Raw genomic sequence first — 21,508 nt, forward strand, 5'->3', positions numbered from 1 at the left:
GTGTCCGAAGAATGTTTCCATACGTACAGGATAGGCGCAAAGTCGCTTTCCCTTAAAAAGAAAATAATAATAATAATAATAATAATAATAATAATAATAATAATAATAATAATAATAATAATAATAATAATAATAATGTATATATTTTTGTTACATATTGAAGACAGCAACTTTGTGCTCACCCTAGATATAAATAGTTATCTGTTAGACAACTAGATAACGATTTATATCTAGGGTGAGAGATGAACTTTTTCAGACGAAGAAAACTTGAATATCTAAATATTATAAGGTATCTTGTCTGCCATAAATTTTGTGTTTCACTAATTATATTCCTTGTATCTATTCTAGGTATGCATCACCAGGAAGTGGCTCGTGTTATTGCCGAATCCTTTGCAAAGAAGGATCGCCAGGAAATTGAGTTCCTAGTAGTTGAAGCTAAGAAGTCCAATCTAGAGCCTAAGCCTACAGCTCTAATATTTCTGGAAGCCTAGCAGTTGCTCTCCCTTTCTTGAATCTCGTCACCCTACCTAAAATCTATTGCTACGTTACCATGGTTACATGCCGGTTAACATATCACACTTCTATAAATACATACATCGTACACAGATACAGATACACACACACACACACATGCGACAGCTCGTACAGCGTCCTATACGTTTATACATGTACTCACAGCTTATCTTTCGATGAAGTGGTAACGGGTTCGATCTCCCAGTCTCAAGATGGATTACGTACTTCTTTAAGACATTTGTCAATTAGGACGCGCAACAATTAAATTAACTCAAACAAAGTTGGTCAAATGTGCTTCGCTAAAGAAACATATTCACAAACACATACACATATATATAAATACACAAGACACAAAACATATATGTAAAAGGTAAAGTAAGGTACTGCTATAACTGAGAGAGTAGAAAAATTCACAATACATAAAGAAAATGCATCGGTTGAAGTGACAATTTTATTAGTTCTTCCTCTAAGAGCATTGAATATATATATATATATATATATATATATATATATATATATATATATATATAGGGGCGGATCCAGGATATGATCAAGGGAGGGGCTAAACCATATTTTGCCGTTTTATAAAGTGTAAAGCAGGAATGAAGTCCATTTTATCCAGTGTATACCTGAGCGTCAAGGGGGGAGGGGCTATAGCCCCTATAGCCCCCCTTGGATCCGCCACTGTATATATATATATATATATATATATATATATAAGAAAAATAGTAAGTGAATGGAAAGTATGAGAGTTTGCTACAAAAAATGAAAAAGTTTGTTTATTTGTTGTGAATTTTCCTGCTCGCTTGTTAAATATGTTAGTACCTTTTGCTTTACCTTATAGAAAAAAAAAAGCCTGCCACTGTGTACTCGCTGCTGTTACTGATGATGTTAATGACATGTTGTAGCCTAACACGTGCAGTACCAGTGATCATAGCAGCAAATAGTGATTGTGATGCTTAGTGTGATATCAGTGTGTTGCTGTAACGTAGAAAGGGTGGGAGCTCAAGAAGGGGAGGGAAACACTTGTCAACAGCTTTATTTAAAAACAAAAATGCCATCATCAGAATGTAAAGACAGAATAAACATTGTTTTCTGATCCAAGTGTTGGCAATAGGCAACTGATAAAATGATGTATAGGTAATTAACGAAAGTGTGCCAAAACGAAAATTATTTTTTTTCTCCCTTCAGGCTTACAAAAACTTTTTTTTTAATATCTCCAGTTGCGTATGCTGTGGCCATGTTAGTTTAGAGCACAAGACAAGAAAAACAATTAAATGTATGAATTAATAATGAAAGGATTCCTCAAACTTTTTAAAATTATTTTAACACATTATATTTAAAATATAATTATAGAATATTCATAATTGTTAAAATTTTCCTACTCGAAAGAGAGATGAACCTTTTCAGACGAAGAAAACTTGAATATCTAAATATTATAATATTTAACGATAATACAATACGGTATTTTTTAGTAAAAGTAACGTGCTGTGTGAAAGAGACAGGATGACTTCCAAAAAGAACTAAACCCCCTTTGAAGTAGTGCGTGGAGAAACATACGAGACTTTTTCATAAGTTACTTTCTTTGTAAGAAAACGAAGAACCAGTAAATTTATTACTCTATAAATTGTATCATGTGTTCAAATTATATATTTACTATGAACTTTTATCTATATAAAATTTGCAATATTGAGAGGGAACATATTACAAATGTGGTGAATAACATTGGAATTGCTTGATTAATTTTCCGCAAACATTCCATTAAATTTATCAACTGCTGTAGCAAATGAAAAATATACATAGGCAGACATTAGGAAGAAAAATCGTTTCCAAGTATTATATTTCATTAATATTACATGAAATAATAACAGCACATGAATCGTGAAAGCACGCTAATTGAATTTCACAGATCTTGAAAACTTGATGTAAAACGACTGTTGGCAGATTTAAATAAATATTAGATATGTAAGGGAAGTATTTTAGTAACTTTGTTTAGGGTATCTCAATCCAAAATTTGAACTTGTAAACCTAAAGCTTCCAAAAAGTTTATGCAATTGTAGATAGCATGTGTATCAATGTTTCGGGAAAGCACTTTTGCATACGAAAAGGCCGTATGTAATATTTAATAACACGACATATGTATATTGAATTTTTTTCTCCCTCTCATTTGCATATAAAATTATAAAGATTAAATTTAACGTACATATATGTATACAGACATATGTATATATGAGTATAATAATAATAATGTTTGAAGCAAGAATGCTGATTGTATGACCATATCATTTTAGGGAAAGAAAAACCAGACTACTGTAGTTCGTAACAGTGCATTTGCCATGGGAGCAACTTTTTTATAAAAAAAAAAATATAATTTTTCATTCAGAACATCGTATTAATAAGTAATATCTTCGATGGATTAAATAGAGGAAGAAATATGATCTATCCTTAGAAATGCTTTCTAAGACTAGAGAATAAAAGACAATTTTTTAAAGAAATGACTTTTTCTTCTTATATATCCCTAAATTTAAAAAAGAAGATAAGAATAGTTTTATTCGAAAATAAATTCAACATCGATCTTCCTTTTTGAAGTCCTGTTCTCTCTCTTCTAGGTTCGATATTTTGATGCAAAGTAATTTATTTGTATCATAAAATCTTACGTAAAAGAGAGCACACAGCTTTAAGAAGAATAGTTCATACTTCTTTTAATAAGACTGTACATACTACAGGACAAAATTCACTTTGTAATAGAAGAATACTGCCTGCAGATGCAATACATTAATAATATTTCTATAAATAACAACTCTAAATTATTTCTTAAGAGTCAAAAAAGTGAAAAAAAAGAAATAAAATAAAATAAAGAAATAAATAAATAAAAGTAAGAAAAAGTGTAAAGTTGCTTCTCGAAAATATCAAATTTGGAATTATACATTTAGCACAACCATTATTTTAAGAAATCAAGTTTTTCTTTTCTATTACTACTATTAGTAGTATTATTATGGTATAATTCATAATTTGACATTGCTACGATGCGCTTAGCTATTATGCAATTTATATTGGCAACTCAGGTATAGCATATTACAAATAACAAGGTCTGCTTCTACATAATTTCTGTTAATGTTGAATAAGAAAGAACATGACATATTTTGAACATCTTGTTTTAAGAATGGGAAACCTTTTATGCAATTTTAATTCTTCCATTTATATATATATATATATACATACAAAACATATACATTATATATATATAAACTCCATGTATTAGGTGTAGCACAATAATACAATACTTCCCGCAATGTTACGTGTATAGTAGAGCTACTGTTGTTATTTGATGGCTGTTTGCTTTAATTCTTGGCCACAGCTACAGCCAATAGCACTGGTAACATTTCCGCCATAAACCCTTTTCTAAATGCACTTTTGTAGTGCAAGCGTTCACAGCACTGAATTGTTTAGAAAACATTTAAATATTTAAAAAAAAATGATAATTAATAATCTGATTCTTGTTGCAATTTAAGATCTATAACACGTTGATATTTATTCACATGTTATTTTAAAAGAAGAAGAAAATAATTACAAAGAACGTTGTATTTCTTTTGTTAAGACCATTTTTGACACACACTATTTAGTGTGTACGGTTATTATGTGGGCTTGCTCCACTCCTCCACTCTTTCTTTCACTTGGGAGGAAAACGTGAGTGTATATACGGTTGTTGAGACGTGTTCTATGTTATTGTTGTCCTGCAAAAGTTATATATACATATATATAAATATACATATTAAGAGAAACACCTACATTGTGTGTGGAAACAGGGAGATTGTGGGAAAGCCCAAGTTTTACATATCTATCATTGCCTTATGAATGGTGTACTATTAAAACAGATTATTGTTGTTTTAATTCAAGAAATAATAAAACAAAAAAGGCTTCTTGATCTTTCCTCCCTTGTAACCCCCACCTACAGTTGTGCCAGATAGATATCAAAGCTCTTTTCATTCCCAAGCTGGATGCCTATTTTTCAATTTTTACAACTGCAATGGACACTGTCAAAAATGTACATATTGTTGTCTGCAGGTACTTGGTGAATTTTGTAATATTGGAAAAAATGAAAAATACTCTAAAGAAAATAAATTTTTTATGCAACCTACGTATTTTATTGTATTCACATACTCCATTCCCTGTTTTTCTTTTAAAAAAAGTCATAACATGTTTAAAATTTAACGCCTACGTTTTTTATAAAAATCTTTGACAAGTTAAAGAAGTGTGTAATCATCTCAAACGTTAACGCACAATTAAAGTTTCATCTTGACAAAGTGCCTGTTAGAAGTGAGCAAAATTAGTACAAACTAGCACAAAATTATATATCTTCATATTAAAAAAAAAAAAAAAAAAAAAAAAAGTGCATAAGTTTCTCACAGGAAGAAGACTTTCAAAAGATAAAGATTGTAGTGCAAGGAATTTACATAGTCATACTGACAAAGCTTTCAACCTCATCGTTGTTAACCGTGCACACGAAATAGTTCAAGAGAAGATAATAAGAAATAAGATAAGTTGCAAATTAAGATTGCCCCCAGATCTGCTGAGAAAGGTATCAGGAAACACCGGAATGTTGTAGTTAATAGTAAATTAAATATTACATGCAGTAAATAAAAGAGTACGTTTACAAATGAAGAAGAGGTTATTTATGAATTGTTGGTGAAACAATTGTACTCTGAATGATGTAGAAGGAAAAGTAAGACTAAATTAATGGATAGTTTTAAAGGAAGTAATTCCTACGTGAAGATGAACTTTACTGAAGACTGTAATGCATTAAAAAGTTCTGAATATGTAACATATGACTTATCAGCGATAACAGAAAACCATTACGATATGGGACGTTAAAAGCACAAGAGATTCAATTACAGTTACTAAAGTTGTGAGAAAAAGGAACAAAGTTTGAACGCTCCGTTTAAATACATGAAAAAGTGAACACTGCTGGACATGAATCTTGTAAGAACTGAAAGAAGATTCAGATAATATCTTAAATATGAAATACTTCCAAAATGACGAAAATTGGACCTGAATTCTTTGTATACTGAAAGCTCTACATATTGTACTAGCAGGGCTAGAAACTGGAATTGAGTTTCCCTTAATTAAAACAGCTCAATTACCTCACGATTTTGATGTAAACTTAGTTAGGCCTACAAGTATTCTATGTTCTCATCCCCCTCTATTCGAACACATCAGAGACACCCATGAGCCAATAAAAACCAAGGAATTAGTTTCAGTTTATTATGGGAGGCAATTCTCTGAGACATTTTCAAGGTTTTCTCCTTAACACCAGCAGAAGAATGTCGGTTGCTGGATTAGCTGTTTGGAGTTCATCGTTTCTTTTCAGTGAAAAAGACTATACAAGACTGGCATAAACAAAAGAGGTAAACATGGAAAGTGAATATGTTCCAAGGATGTTATAAAATAGAGGATCTGCCCATACAACAAAATCGTGAAGCCATACGTCACAGTTTCGCCACACCTACTCTGCCCACTACGTGCCATTAAGATCGCAATGTTTCGAGCCAACAATGATGGCGGAAATGATGGTAGCCAATCAGACGTGCCGGATTAGACGATGCTCGGTTGTTTTTTGGCTTCATTGAGTTCATACGATGAAGATACGTATGGGCAGATCCTCTATTTTAAAACATCCTTGATACGTTTCAACTGGAAATCGAAACCGATTTTTCTGTACTAAGTCAGCCAGGCATTAGAAGAAAAATGTTACCTATAGATAAGTAATGCAAAATATTATTTTCAATTTTAATGTATTTATTTTCTCATAATCACATGCCAAAACATTAAAAGACATCTCGTATTTTAGTGACAGAGCAACTGTCATAAAGTGAGAGATCCAGGTTAAATTTCCTGTCAGTTCAACAATCAGATATTTGTTTGTCCTACATACACATTTTCCAATGATCACTTTCATTACGATAATTTACTTTTATTAAACAATTAGTCATTCAGGTATTTAAATAGAACGACTATCAAATTCTTAAATCACGTATTCTTGTAAGTTATTACCCCTAAATATCAAGACATGAGTAAATGTCCTTTAATACCGCCAGCAAATTGTATTTTAAGATGTGATTGGTGAATGGAAGTTATTACTGCAAACTTATCTGGATAAAAGAAAAACCTTCTATATGACTGCATTATTCAGGCAAATATAAGCTGTCACATGAATGTGAAAAGTGATATTACATATTTGCAATTACAAATAGAGAAATTATGTGTCCTTCAATATCTACTTCAATATTGTTATACTCGTTGCACATGTACCCGAGGATTCTGAAACTTAGAAGGAGTTCAGATTAGTTCTTAAGTCCTTCAACTGCTTATTGTACCTCAACTATCCCAATCCAAGATTCATGTCTCACTTTTACAAGTGTTTGGCTTTAAAATTCATTTTCCGTCACTTTCAAGTTTGTAATATTTTAAGGGACGCATTTTAACTCCTATGTTTATTAGATATTTTTCATTTTTCAAGATCCCCTTCAGGATGGCTATCTCCATGGTTGTCACATTTTAGCACTCGTTTTATATGTTATTTGCACATCGAACTAATCAAAAGGATGTAAGCGATATCAACTTTACTGACAAATTTCTAAGGAAGTGTACGGTAAGTTTAACATCCAACTGAAAAATAAATAAAAACGTAATGTAAATTCCATTAAGTAGAGTAGACAATAGACATTTTCACTTTATTATTATTATTACTACGCTATAAAATACTTCAGAGCTAGCTGATTACAGAAAACACTTTATTTCGCATATGTGTTGATTCTAAGTAGTCGAAACTTGTAATTGAATTTCGGTCTGTTACTTGTGCACTTAAAACAATGATTGCCATGTTTGTATGTAATCGATTGGTACAGTAAAGACCACGTTGGTCCAGGGGAAACTGTCTTTGTTACCTGGTAGGGAAACAGCTTAGAGAACGTTATGATTAGTGTTTTTCAGGTGTAAGACGAAGAATATTTAAAAAAGTAACAGGGCCTAAAGCTTCTTTAAAAAAAGTAAGCTATTAGTTTAATTATTAAATTAAATTTATTAAATAACTTACCTAACTAGTGTTACTTTCCACCACAGTCAGTAACTACAAATATACCTACCTATTTAAGTTTTGAAGCTCTTTTGAAATTCGTAACATACGTGCTGTGTATAAGGACACTAGAGCAGTTGTATCATTTTATTTAATATCTTTATGTAAATGAACACTTATTTCCAGTCTGAATTGAACTGATTAATATCCTCACGTTTGCACCACAATCCGACTTTCTGAAACAAAATCTTATTCACATTTAAGAAAGATAAGCACAGTTATTTGATAGTAGAGTACTACCCGATGGGTCATGAAAACAATTCCATTGTGATTGGTTGGCTGGTTGATTTGGAGTTTAGCATTCCTTTCAGCTCTGAGGCTATATGAGACGTGAACCTACAGTTTAACGTGGAATCCGAACCACACGCTCTCTCACCAGGAATCGAAACCAGGCTCCCGCGCTGAATGTACGTACCCTAATCATATAGCAACAAGAAAGTTCAGTTTGGTTGTGAAAGCGTTGTGAAACCGTAAAGTGGCTAATATAATGAGAATTCTTACTATACTAAGAAACAATATTGCAAACAAACAAAAAGTATTGTTGTAGCAATGGTTTATATTGACCAATTTCTGTACGTACAATAAATGGTAGAAAAATTATAAACAAGTTTTTGGTGCAGAAGGTGCTTTATTTGCAGCCGTATTATATAGCAGGAAGATTCACTACATTTGTAACTACAATATACTAGCTGAAATGCCCGTTCTTCGTACGGGGAGAATCAGTGTGAGAAAAGCATTTGCACCCACGTTTTTCCTTATGTTCAACATTTCAATGAAAGTGAAATAATAAAAATCCGCAATGTCAGCTCTTCCCACCTGCACCCCCATGCCAATAGGGGATGAAACTAGACTTTAAATGGCATTGGGAGCGACACTCATCTCAGCGATCCCGAAAGCTATGGATTAGAAACTAATATCGGCCTTTCTCGATTATTTTTATGTCATTCCCTTCCTACTCTCAACCCTCACTCCTATGCCGATAATGTGATGCAGCGATCTAAGAGGAATTTACTATGAAACAGTCTTACATTATTTTATATATATATATATATATATATATATATATATATAATTTTTTATTTTATTAAGGGGGAAAATGTCCCCTTAATCCCTTTAAAACGGAAATTAAAAAAAAAACGCTCAGTCATGTATCCCCTTCTTTTTAATGAAGAGTTGATGTACCGAGTTTCATCTCTCTAACTTGAGGGCTCGTGAGATTTACATAAATTGTTTCCTCGCATTTCCTCAGGATATGTATTTTAATCTAAGTAACATGATAAAAGCTCAGTTCGAGATAGTTGATAACGATATTCAAAAATTCATTTCAAACGGTTCAGTCGCTCTCCCGTGATTTGATCACAAATAATATCACTTTCTCTTTTATACATTAGATAAACCGGTCATTTTTAATATGTACGGTAAAGAGTGGGAAAAATATGAGGGTACAAATAGAACATGAACTACGAAAGGTATAAAAGCTAAGTTTGAAAATAAGAAGAAAGAAAAATTATTGCCATAATAAGATAACCTGGATGTTCTCAGTCTGCATTATTTTTAATCTGAATTGATGTAGTAATTAGACTTTTAATGTTTCTAACGCTTAATTTAATAATAAAACAACCTTGCTAGTATATCTAAGATATTTGTAATGGTAACACATTACAGATGACTTATTGGGTATTTTAAACTATCAGAATAAGTCTTATTAACTATTTTTATGTATAGTGTCTTACTTATTTTGTAACTTTCCATTTGCTGTACCACAAATTTATTTGAAATTTACAGTACGAAACCCAATATAAAAATATTCCCTACACTGTTAATTCGACTGTCTAGAGGGGACCCGATACGTAACATCATGCCAATTCAAACATGACATGAGTAGCTCATTTTTGCATTGTTTGATGCTTTATATCCCTATAATTACGGAATATTGTTCTGAGAATTTTGGCCTATGTTATATCGAAAACTAGTTCTAAGCGATGGAATCATTTAATTAAAACTTTTTGTCGGAAATGTTCATCCCACAAATAACGCTGACTCGTTTGGACATCGACGCGTAGGCTTTGTCGTACAGGTAGTTAGCAATTACAGCATAACTGTTAACAGACGCTTTGAGGTTACAGGTTGATAACTTTCTTTTTTGATAAGTTATTTCAATATTTTTGAAAAGCACATTTATAAAATCTGAACTCGTATGTTTTTCAGAATAACAATAATGATGAAAGCTAAACAAAAGTTCTCAATTCGTTTATGATTAAACATTATGAAGATCTTGATACCACGAAATTTCAGTATAAAGAAATCTTATTAAACAAATTTAAAAGTATTGCAAGCACGGATGACTGTACATAAGACATTCAGAAAAAAAGCACGAAACAATAAAATATATTGATTAATTGATACTATTTACATCTTTATCCTAGCGTTACACTGCAATTTCATATATCCAAAAATCTGATTTCCAATATGGAATAAATTATGATAAAAGTTACAAAATAATCGATCAAATTCGAAAAAAAAAAAAAAGATTTTTCCTTCAAGCTTCCCCCCTCCCTTCCCTTCAAAACTGATTGATGTGTCATTAGTCATTACTTTATAGTTATTTTTCCTCAGTACAATCTGTATAATTCTATCAAACATCTGAACCCTGTGTACCAATATCCTATTAAATATTGTGTATTTCAGTTATTAGTGGTGTAACATATATTACACTTTTCTGATACTAATGCAAAGGTGTCATGATGTTCTCTATCCTTACTCAATAAAAATACATTAATTAGAAAGCACCGATAAATTTTATAACGCGTGCAATGCACATGTAATACATAAAAAAATGTCTTAGTTATGCATTGTAACATGCTTAAAACTAAATGTGGACGCCACAATAAAAATAAGTATGCAACAAATACAGTAATTACTCGGAATAATTTGAATATGGTTCAGCACTTAGTTCTCAACGAATGCTCTACCTGCAGCATTTGAAACACAACCCTTCCCATGTGATATCAAAGCATGACTTCGCAGGGATATCACTAAACGCAAAGTTTTACTATTATTATCCTTAGGGAGAACGTGCATTTTAAGTTGCGAAACCCTACTTGCATGCGCATGTAGCTTCACACCTCCTAAGTTTGTTGAAGACTGGAAGATGGAATAAATTTATTCTCACTGAGTCCGTTCAAATACATTTTCTGAAGGGGCATTTTCAATAGTATGCACCTCATATTTATAATCTAAATTTCCCAATGTACTTTGCTGTAATTGAAGGAGACTGAAAATCATAAACTGGAAATTGTTCCTATTAATAACTATTTGGACAAATGATCACAAATTACTTAGGATACATCACCATGTTTAATATGTATTGTACAACAATAATTTCCTTTTTCTCAGCAACTTCGGCTGGAAACGCTAAACGCTAAATGAAATTATATCAATGATTATCGAGGAAAATTTTATTCAATGAAATGGCCAAAATCTGCATTTCATTCATACTTAGCTTTCATCATCGGCAAACAATAATTTTTGTGATCATAAAACATGATGTACGGTATGTGTTTAACGATTACTTCAATTACCATTTCATAAAATAAACAATGATTATAAAATGATATTGGCAATAAAATTTTAAAATAATGCTTTTATTTTCACTTTTTTTATATTTTTCTCGGGCGATTGTTTCATTCAGCAATTACAAAATATTCACATACATATTCCATCAATACTTTAATATTTAAAAGTATTGAAAGTTCAATAAAATTGTAAAACCTTTGGTAAACGCTTACAACTAAATCATACACAGTTCACAGTTCAATATAGGACAAATTACAAAATTACATAGAGAAATGGACAGTATAACATTAACAAAAACTACTTACGATATAAAATTAACTCGGAAAACAGCCATTAGGATCTACTAATTGTTAAAAGGCTGATATATAGAATTTTTAATTCCCTCTTGCAAAACTAATATTACTAAACCTTGAAATATCTGTGAAATTCAAATAAGAAACTTGCATTTACATTACAGTACTCCTGCTTTTTATAATATTATCACAATTAAAATAAAGTAGAAATTTCAAAATTCCACATTCCAAAATCAAACATACGGAAAGATTTAAACCACGTACATTTAGTATAATATTTCATACTTCAAGATAAATTAAAGAGAAATAAAACTTGCAAATATCGTTACAAAAAGAATACAGAAATCAAAGAAGAGATTGCATCATAATATCTTATTGACAGGACAAGTATTATCTTGCTTTAAAAAAAAGTATCAGAAACTATTAATAGATTAGTCGCCATACGAGTACAACACATTGTAATATGTATTAAAGCATTTATTGTTCTTAATAGTGTCGATCGTGTTGCATGTTTCTGCTTGCATTACCACTAAATAGTAAAACACGGAAATTTAAATTTAATTTAATTTCTTTTTTATAAAGCTTCTTTTTATATGCAAACTTTTCAAAATACACTTGGTGATTTTAATATGCTAACTGCATTTACTTTTGTAAGTTTGTCGCCTTATTTATTTCCAGAGATGCTCCGGTTGCTTACAACAAAGAAACTCCGAATATAGATAGGGCCGCGGCGGCTCAGTGGTAGAGCGTTCACCTGGTGCGTGGGGTCCCTGTTTCGATCCCAACTCACGCCAAGTGAACTTTGTGGTGGGCAAACACTGTATGCGTGGGTTTCCTCGGGGGTTCTTCCGTTTCCTCTCACTTTCTTCATTCCACCATTTAACTCATTTCTCATCACCGTCTCCTTTAGCCTAGCCGGCATGGCCATGGGACGTAAAACTTAAAGATTTCATTTAATTTCATTTTTCCGAATATAGGTATAAGGGGAAGAGAAAGTTAACAAAGAAATAACAAGTAACCTCTGGATTTCAACACCCGCAAGTTTACAAACAAGAGTCAAATATTAAATACGCAATTGTCATTTATTACTTTTCTGAGCTGCAATGAGTTTGCCAGCTCATAATTTAGATCAAAATTTACTCCATTTTGAAAATAATAATAATAATAATAATAATAATAATAATAATAATAATAATAATAATAATAATAATAATAATAATAATAATAATAATTATTATTATTATTATTATTATTTCTAAAAATTTGTATTTTTATTTATTTTCCTCTCTATGTATCTACAACTTTATTTCCTTCCTATAAAAGCGTTGAGGAAAGTAGTTAGATTTGACAGCGGGTAACATGTGTTACAATAAATATTCATAAACACTGAATGAAAGGGGCAATGTTTTATCTGATTATAAATATACTATGATGGTTTAGATTTTATGCATCTACGTTACAGCGCCGTGTACATAGTGTAAATTCTGCAATTAAATATTGTGGTAATTTGGAGAAGACAAATCACAAATGAATTTGGGTTAACCTAGTGTGATAATAAGGAAATTAATGTTTACCACAGGTTTCGGTTATGGAATAATTCCTACAGGAAATTGGAGTTTGTTTCCATAGATAACGGCTTGTCTTTTCTAAGCAACATAATATATTGTGTTAGTATATACTCGGCTATTTGGCAAATTAAGTAAAATAATTCAACATTTACGACAGCTACAAGTGGTGTATTCTTGAGACGAACCTACGACTTGCAAAAAATCTCAAAGCTAACAGTATCTGTACCTTCTGAGCCAGACAAAGTTAATATGAAAAATTATTTTGACCAGTCTGAACAATTGTGCATTACTTCTGATAATAATAATAATAATAATGATAGAAAAAAAGCACCTACGTTCCGCTATGGATACTAGCCGCTACGGATAACACGGATTTCGAAGACTTGAAGAACTTAACGTAGCCAAGCAATGCAACTGGTAAATCGTTTAAGGAATTAATTGAAATTACGTTCTGACAGTTAGTGAAAGCATCAACATAATAGCTGAGTGCTATAAATTTAATAGAATAGTGAAACAAATTGAGAAGCCGTTTTCACAATATCTTGTCGCCTTATTCATAACTATTATGTGAATCAATCATATATAAACACACAATTTATTATTTTTACATATACTTTTTGTTTTAGTTTAGAAAGATATATTATTTTCTTCATTGACTATTCCATTTCCCCTCTGCCCTGCTAAGCGAAAAGGCCTTATCTCCATTTCACATACTTTCGAGAAAATAAGCAAAACGCGTTTTGGCTTAAGCTGTACGTTCAAATTTGTTGTATTTCAGTAAAACGTTATTAAATATATTTTCACGATCTAAAATTTGTGTGGTAAGACAGTTAAATATTGTTGCTTATGAATTGCCACTTAAGGTCTTTTTGCTTACTTTCAGTTACAGTTTTGAACATAAGGTAAACACTCATGACGTCATTACCCAATACCTATTGGTCAAACCACGTCAATATCCCTTTAGATAGATGCAGAATTGTACTACGAACATTCCCATACCAATATCTCGATTTTCGAAAAATGTGGAGTTAAGATCATTTCGCTTAGGACGGCAGCCCTACACTCTTAAGATCAATCCGACTCGTGCGTTTTATCTTGCTTTATTAAGTTCTTTCTTCTTTCAAACTAGCAACACATCATGTAACTGGATACAATCATAGCACAGCTCCATGCGCTTCTTAGTTATGGCTCTATTCTATATGTCGGTTTTTTGCTGTTTCTTTCGTCGTTGCATAATAATAAAATGTTAAGCGAAAGACAACTAATAGTTTTTACTAATTTATTTGTGTTGGGAATAAGTCTTGCACGGAATGAAGCTGTTAAGATATAGAATGATTGTCTTACGGAATGATGGCACATGCCTATATTTTGATTATGCATTGTTAGGAGTTTGTGCAAATAAATTAAAGTTGAAATTATGTGTGTAGCAAGATGGTTTGATAATTCGGATAATATTATATTATTTTATGGATTTGGAAGGGCTATCTCAAATTAGGTAATATGTATGTGTGAATTAGTTGATGTATTATTGATATGGTAAAAGATATCAGGAAATATGGATGCAATCTGCAATAAAATATATCTGGAACTAAATGTGTGACTATATTTGGCTTTATACAATTTGATTAGGTCTAAGTAAGAATAAAGGTACGTACTCCTGCAGATGTGGAGACACTCAACTATGGAATATAGTAAATAGATATGGGAGGCACAAATTACGAGTACACGGATCATGGATACATTCATACTCACTCATAAAAAATATATTTATTTATTTTCTTACAATTCGTTGCTTGTACTATGTATGTTTATCATTACATGTGACTTCATAAATTCCCACTTCATTACATGTGACATTTCAGGTTTAGTGTAATCTAATAATACTTATGGTGAATTACGAATTTTTTTCGACGTTCTTAGGTAGGGGGATCAAAGGTGGAACTGAATTTATATTTTCAAAAATATTATCATGACAAAACAGAACAATAAATGCTTAATTCGTCTCTTGTACGAGTTTGTCAATATTACAACTACTCCTTCACCGTTGTTCAGGCGTCACACACACTACATTTCAAATGTACTGATTTTAAAAAGCTTCATTGCAATTTAAAAATGCACCCTGATTTAATCTTTTTTTAAAATTACAAACAGCTTCAAGCCACAGTTCATAATTAGCTATGAATATGAATAAGATTAACTTACGGTTCTCATGTTTAAGATTAACTTACTGTTCCTTAAAATTAATGAAAGAGGCGACCATTGAGCAATTACTAGTAGAGCTTTAACGATAACAAACTTTATATTTCCAAATAATTATGCATCGGTTATCTTTCTATTCGTAGATCCTTATAATAATGTGCAACTTGATCGTACAGATGCTTAAAATATTTACATTTTACAAACTCGCGATATTCTGATCAGAAACTATTACAAAATGCGCTTGGTCTTTATGTTCAGCAGTTAAAATTGCATCAGTTTAAATGACCAGTATTGAAGTGTATATATGTATGAATATAAAACAAAATATTTCCAATATTCTTTATTAGATCCACCTCTGTATTTTAGTTTTAATTTACACGGTTTTTTAACAGTGGTGAGGGTAATCCCACAATAGCGTTAGACCGAAAGAAAAGAAAAACAATATTCTATACCAAGAAGATAACGAACACACATTTCGTCAGATATCACATTATGTGCAGAGTTTTGAAGGTAGTTTTTGGCTTCAATTCCCTTTATTTTCACACACACAAAATATATTTTAGTATGTTGATTTCAGGAAGTGACCTTGTGCGTTCCACTAAGGGTGTGTCCGCGTACCACTAGTGTCATGGTATCGGGTTGGCCAACCTGATCTATATTTCTTTTTACCTTTCATTGACGTTTTGTCCTTTTTATATATATTGAAGTAGGAAATTTCTTTTTACTAAAGACAGCTGGATAGTACTTGAACCAACGTAAAACATACAACTGCGTGAACTAGGAAGAATATAATTGAAATTAAATTAATTTTATATATAAGTCAGGCTGGAAGTCAGTCAGAAATTCTCAACTGCTATTTGTGATTATAAACCCCAATAAAAATTGAACTCGAAGTTATTTATACGCAAGCAAATAATTCAGTGCGATTCGTATTGAATTATTGTTACAGTAGATACCTTTTAAAAGAGTATCCGTTTTCTTACCTAGCAGATGAAGAAAAAGGTACTTTTATACCTAAATTACTCCTGTCAAATTCTGATAGCTAATACGAACATAATTTCGGTAGACCTACAAATTACTTCACATAAACGCTAAAGACCAGGCTGGAGGAAAGCCTTCGAGTCTCTTAATGACTGTGCTGTGCTCTTATGAGTTTTGGTTCTATCTGTGAACAACATAGTGCGTTTGCTTCTAACACAATAAAGAGAATCAGAGAAACAGTCCTGAAAACAGAGGTGCCATCTTACATCCTAGGTGAGTCGAAAATTTTAAGTTGCAGTTTAAATTCATAATAATATGCTGACTACAATAAAATAAATAAAATATATGTAAATTAGCAGGACAGGCCCTGCTTTAGGGTCACACAGTGATTACATAATACTTCAACAAGAAAATTTTTCTACAAGAGCAACTATGATGTTCTTAATACTAATCTCATCGCCTTACACTATTTTTTGTAATGCTTAATTGTAAGCTATGTAATAACATTTATAAGTAATAAGATCAATCTTGTCATCACAATTTCTTAACTTCATTTATTTATTTACCATATCTGTACACTTAATTAACTTTCATTTTTTTAAATTGGCTGTTTAATAGAGTGATATGTTCATATCATCCCTCTCGAGACAAAGGTGCGTATCTCATTTTCTTATTTTTTTTTTTTTTCCCAGGAGACAACTTTAAACCTTTTCTCATTGCTTATTCTATCGTCTTCCTTTAAAATTTACTTTGATCTCCTAAGTTATATACCTGAACGAAGGATACCAAACGAAATTTTAAAAGGAGACGATATAATAAATAATGAGAAAACGTTTAAACTTGTCTCCTGGAAATGTTAAGAAAATGAGATACGCCCCTTTGTCTCGAGAGGGACGATATCATAAACTTCCTATGAACCCATTATAATTGCACTACATATTTATATAAACACACAAATAATACATAAGGTTAAGAAATATTTTCATACTTATTCTGCTTTGCTAATGTTACAAAGCTTGTGTGCCATTTTTAGGAAAGCCTACTAAAAACAAATTCCTTGATTTCATAAAAGCATTCGACTATGAATGAATATAACTTTGGAGTAACCTGCAATTCGATAGCAAAATCTACATTTTAATTTCTAAGGAAAGACTAGATATAATATTCAAAAATTAGCTAGTGTTCCTCAATATGAGAACATTATCTCGTAGCATCATAATATTTCCATCGATCGAAACACAAAGATATCTTCAGTGGCATATTTCATTAGAAGTTTGGAGAGAGACTAATGACGGAAAAAAAAAAAAATATGAAAGAAGGAAAAAAAGAAACAAAAAATGGATAAAGACTAGATACATACAAAGACTAGGTTTCAATTTAATTTCAAAAACAGTAAATTCAAATGTATATCTTAAATAAACAATCACATGTTTATATTATGAAGTAACCTATTGTTTCACAACACTGTATTATTATACCTAATAAAAAACCGACGTGAAACAATAATTTTATTTTCTGTATTAATATCCTTTTACAACAATGGCACTTTTGGTATTCAATTTTATCTAAAGGCAAATAAATAATAATAATAATAATAATAATAATAATAAGACGAAGAACACATACAGAGAAAATCCGTTTGCTTTCTTCATTTTAGAATTCCCATCAAAACTAAACTTCCCAATGTAATAATAAGTAGTAATAGTTTCTATTTCCTATTTCTCTTATCATTACAGAAAAGTTTTTCTTTTATTTATTTTAAAATACTTAGCACTAGGAATACTTGCAGAAGGATAATGTAAATCTCCGATGAAAAAAAATGGCAAGATAATAATAAATTTGATCACTCTGACAAAATACATTGCAGTACACAAGTTTTAGCATCACATACATTGGATATGATGTATTGTCATAATTAAGGAATAACATAAATATCATCATTGTAATATATAATAACAGCAATAATACAAATAACAACAATTAATATTACTGAACACCACCAAAATAATATCAGCAGTAACAACAAAAGTCTTACTAGTGTTGTGCGGAAATAGCTCAACACACCTGAGAAAAGAAACCTTATCAGGAACTCTCCATACATATTTTCTTTTTAAGTCACACAATTTCTTAAAAACAAAAATATCCTAACAAAACCTATAATAAACCAGCGGATATATATATATATATATATATATATATATATATATATATATATATATATATATATATATATATATATATATACCCGAAATATATAGATACCTAGAAAGTAGTCACAACTACAAAATATACTGTGTTACAGTTCTAAACACAATTTAAAACCTAAAGCATTAAACTAGATATAGGAGAATCAGCAGACGAATTCTATTTCTGAAGGTAACATTATGTGGGATATTTTCGGTCTATATTTGACAACGGTTTATCATTTTTAGTACCGCACACTGCAGCTGAGACTTGCAATGGAGAAAATACACATACGCAATGAAGTCCAGAAAGGCACTTTTAGTACCTCTTCTTTCAGGAAGTGACTTAGACTCAAAAAGCATGGCACTCTGGTGATATGTTAAGGAAGTACAGAGATTGCGAGAGTACTTTACAATTCAGGTCATTCAGATTGTTTCCTAATTTTTGCTAAGTGTGGTCTACGCTGAATTGAAGATTAAAGGATCTTTCTACCGATAAAAGAAATCTCTTTTTAACATACTGTCAATGTATTTCGTCAATTTCTATACAGTACACGACAGAGCTAATGATTTCACCGGGAAGAAATAGTTTGTAATGGAATGAAAGACAATCAATGCAATCCACTGTACTCACAATAAAACTGGAGATGTATAAGCTTAGTTTCCTGGGAATTTAGGAATGTTGCATCAATATCCAATCACTGCACGCCTTGTATATACTCATCGTATAAGATCTACTTTTCATCTCATCTCATGGTACGATCGAGTATGGGTTCATGTTGGTGACAAACCAACTGGTTACTGCAAATGTTTACCGCTATTCTTTGTGATGCTCAGTCAGTTTTCACGAAACTCAGTTGTTCATTTTTTAATTTTTGTTCTTTCTTGTAGATGGTCGGAAATGGCTGAAATAGGAACGATGAAGTGCCGCGCATTTTCTCTGAAGTTGAATGCGTGGACTTTAATCAATAACATGGCTTTAATATTCGTTATCCGCCTTCTTCATCTTGAGAAGACCTGTCAGCGGCAAGAAATTTTTCAAAGTAGCTACTCACTGTTCTGAAGTTGTCTAAATAATAATGCTCGAATTCGTAAAGAAACTAAGAAAAAAAAATGTTTTGTAGAAGTTATATTGCCCGGAAAGTTAATTAAAAAAATACTTTTTACATGAATACGTATTTTTAAAAAAATTACGTGAATTACGCAAAATATTTTTGTAATGATTATTACATATACATAAATCATTTCGTATTATTTCCTAAATAAATTTTACAAAAGTCACTACTTTAGACAATCATTTTTAAAAGAAATTTTATTAGATTTAGCTGACTCCTTAGGGACGATTTAAAGAATCTGTAAAAGTTGTGTTTCATTAAAATACAAATGCTAAATTGTACAAATTTAATTAGTGTCAATTCGTGGAATTGCTTTCATGCAGGAAGCAACAGTTAGCCAATGGAGGAAATGCAATACTAGAGTTAAAATCTAGAATACTAATTGCAATACTAGACTTTGATGTCAATGGACAGTTTATACGTCATTTTCTGTCAATTGCTATGGCAACAACTGCAATGCAACTCTATTGAATCGCTCAACCATATTGAGAATATATAACCAAACAAGAAGGTTATTTTCATAGTAAGAACTATGTCCGTTGAAAATACTACCACAACTTACTACGAATTTTGAACAGGACAACAACCATTATAATGAGAAAGGTTATTTAATAAACATAACCGATTTTCTGCATTTACACCAGCACTGTATACAATGCAATGTGACTTACTGTCCTTGTATTGTATATTGTTGAGTAAATACTCTGTAGACTTCCAAGCAAAAAATTCAAGTGAAAACCTTTCTTTATCCGTAAATTGAACTCACTGACCTGGTATTCAACTCCCAAATGAAACTTTCTTAACCCATACAAGGACAGCAGATTTCTTTTATATCCACCTTCACAATTATTTTGGTGTTGTTCAACATTTCGTATGATGCACATACAATTAATTAAAAATCCAAATAATATTTAAAAAGATATTAATCTAAATAAGGAGCTATTAACTTATCTATTACTGTTAAATTGGTATGCCACTGAAAGTGATTAACTCCACTCATTTCAATAATTTTTAATTTCTTCTTCATATCTAAAGTTCGAAGCCCAAATCTGTCTTTCACGTATATTCCTTGCTGTCGCATTTCCATAACTGTTTCATTCTGGTTGAAGAATCCAAAATGACTGTAAAATATAACAATATTAGCTACACAATGCATGTCAAAAGTGTTTTTCATAACATTTAAGAAATTCAGAAAAAAAAGTTTGCCAAAAGGCTCTTTAGACTACAAGAAGACAAAGCATTTGCCGATATTTTAGTTAAATAGTTACAGAAAGTTGAAAATTTACGATTATTTTACGTAAATATCTTGAAAACTACTAATTGTAATTGTATCAAACCAACTCTTCAAAAAAAAAAAAATAAAATAAAATAAAATAAAATAAAAATAAAAATAAATAAATAAATAAATAAAAATAAATTAAAAAAGTAATCAATGCGAATAGATTTTAGCGCCTTCTAATGTAATCCAAATAATGGACTACAAGAAACTGAATTACCGCTATTATTACTGTAAATCGTTTTTCTCCCCCCTCCCTCCAACCTGTAATTCATACACTTTGAAACAGTAATTTTTACTTGTAACTGACAAGTTAATTACTATTATTAAATAATAATTGCTGCAATTTTGTAATCGTTATTCTATATTATTTTACTTCCAAATTCTTTTCTACATATTACATGAGTGATGTGCTTGCTTACTTAAAAATTTAAACAAAAGGTGCAAGTATGTGCCAACCCTCTATATAAATACTCATAAGCAAATCGTAAGGTAAATTCACTTTCGTTTGCTGGCATTTGTCATAGATGCTACCTCTTGTTCTTAGTGTCAGGGAAAGAATACTTTAATTTTGTATCCCGTATTTTTTCAAAAAAGTATTTCGATTTAATAGGTTAAGCATAGCGGCAAAAATACGATATCCGTATATTTTGCATGCACCATCGGCCTAGA

At 31.1% G+C, this 21,508-nt stretch overlaps 2 protein-coding genes across 7 annotated transcripts in view; one reads left to right on the forward strand and one right to left on the reverse strand.

Annotated features, from left to right (window-relative positions):
* Positions 1-4,643, forward strand: part of dysc (whirlin protein dyschronic) — a 708,896-nt gene extending 704,253 nt beyond the window's left edge. For all 6 annotated transcript variants that reach the window (XM_081745580.1, XM_081745584.1, XM_081745585.1 and 3 more), the window contains one exon: positions 349-4,643. In XM_081745580.1, coding sequence (XP_081601706.1) covers positions 349-491 — 143 coding nt within the window. In that variant the 3' untranslated portion in view covers positions 492-4,643. The remainder of the gene's footprint in view (positions 1-348) is intronic.
* A 13,828-nt stretch (positions 4,644-18,471) lies between these two features.
* The window catches only part of Ppt2 (palmitoyl-protein thioesterase 2), a 42,765-nt gene continuing 39,728 nt past the window's right edge, over positions 18,472-21,508 (reverse strand). Inside the window, exon 5 of the mRNA XM_081745597.1 lies at positions 18,472-20,681. Coding sequence (XP_081601723.1) covers positions 20,483-20,681 — 199 coding nt within the window. The 3' untranslated portion in view covers positions 18,472-20,482. The remainder of the gene's footprint in view (positions 20,682-21,508) is intronic.

This window comes from Thermobia domestica, chromosome 2 (genome assembly GCF_964235325.1).
Source record: "Thermobia domestica chromosome 2, izTheDome1.hap1.1, whole genome shotgun sequence".
In the NCBI taxonomy this organism is placed as follows: domain Eukaryota; kingdom Metazoa; phylum Arthropoda; class Insecta; order Zygentoma; family Lepismatidae; genus Thermobia; species Thermobia domestica.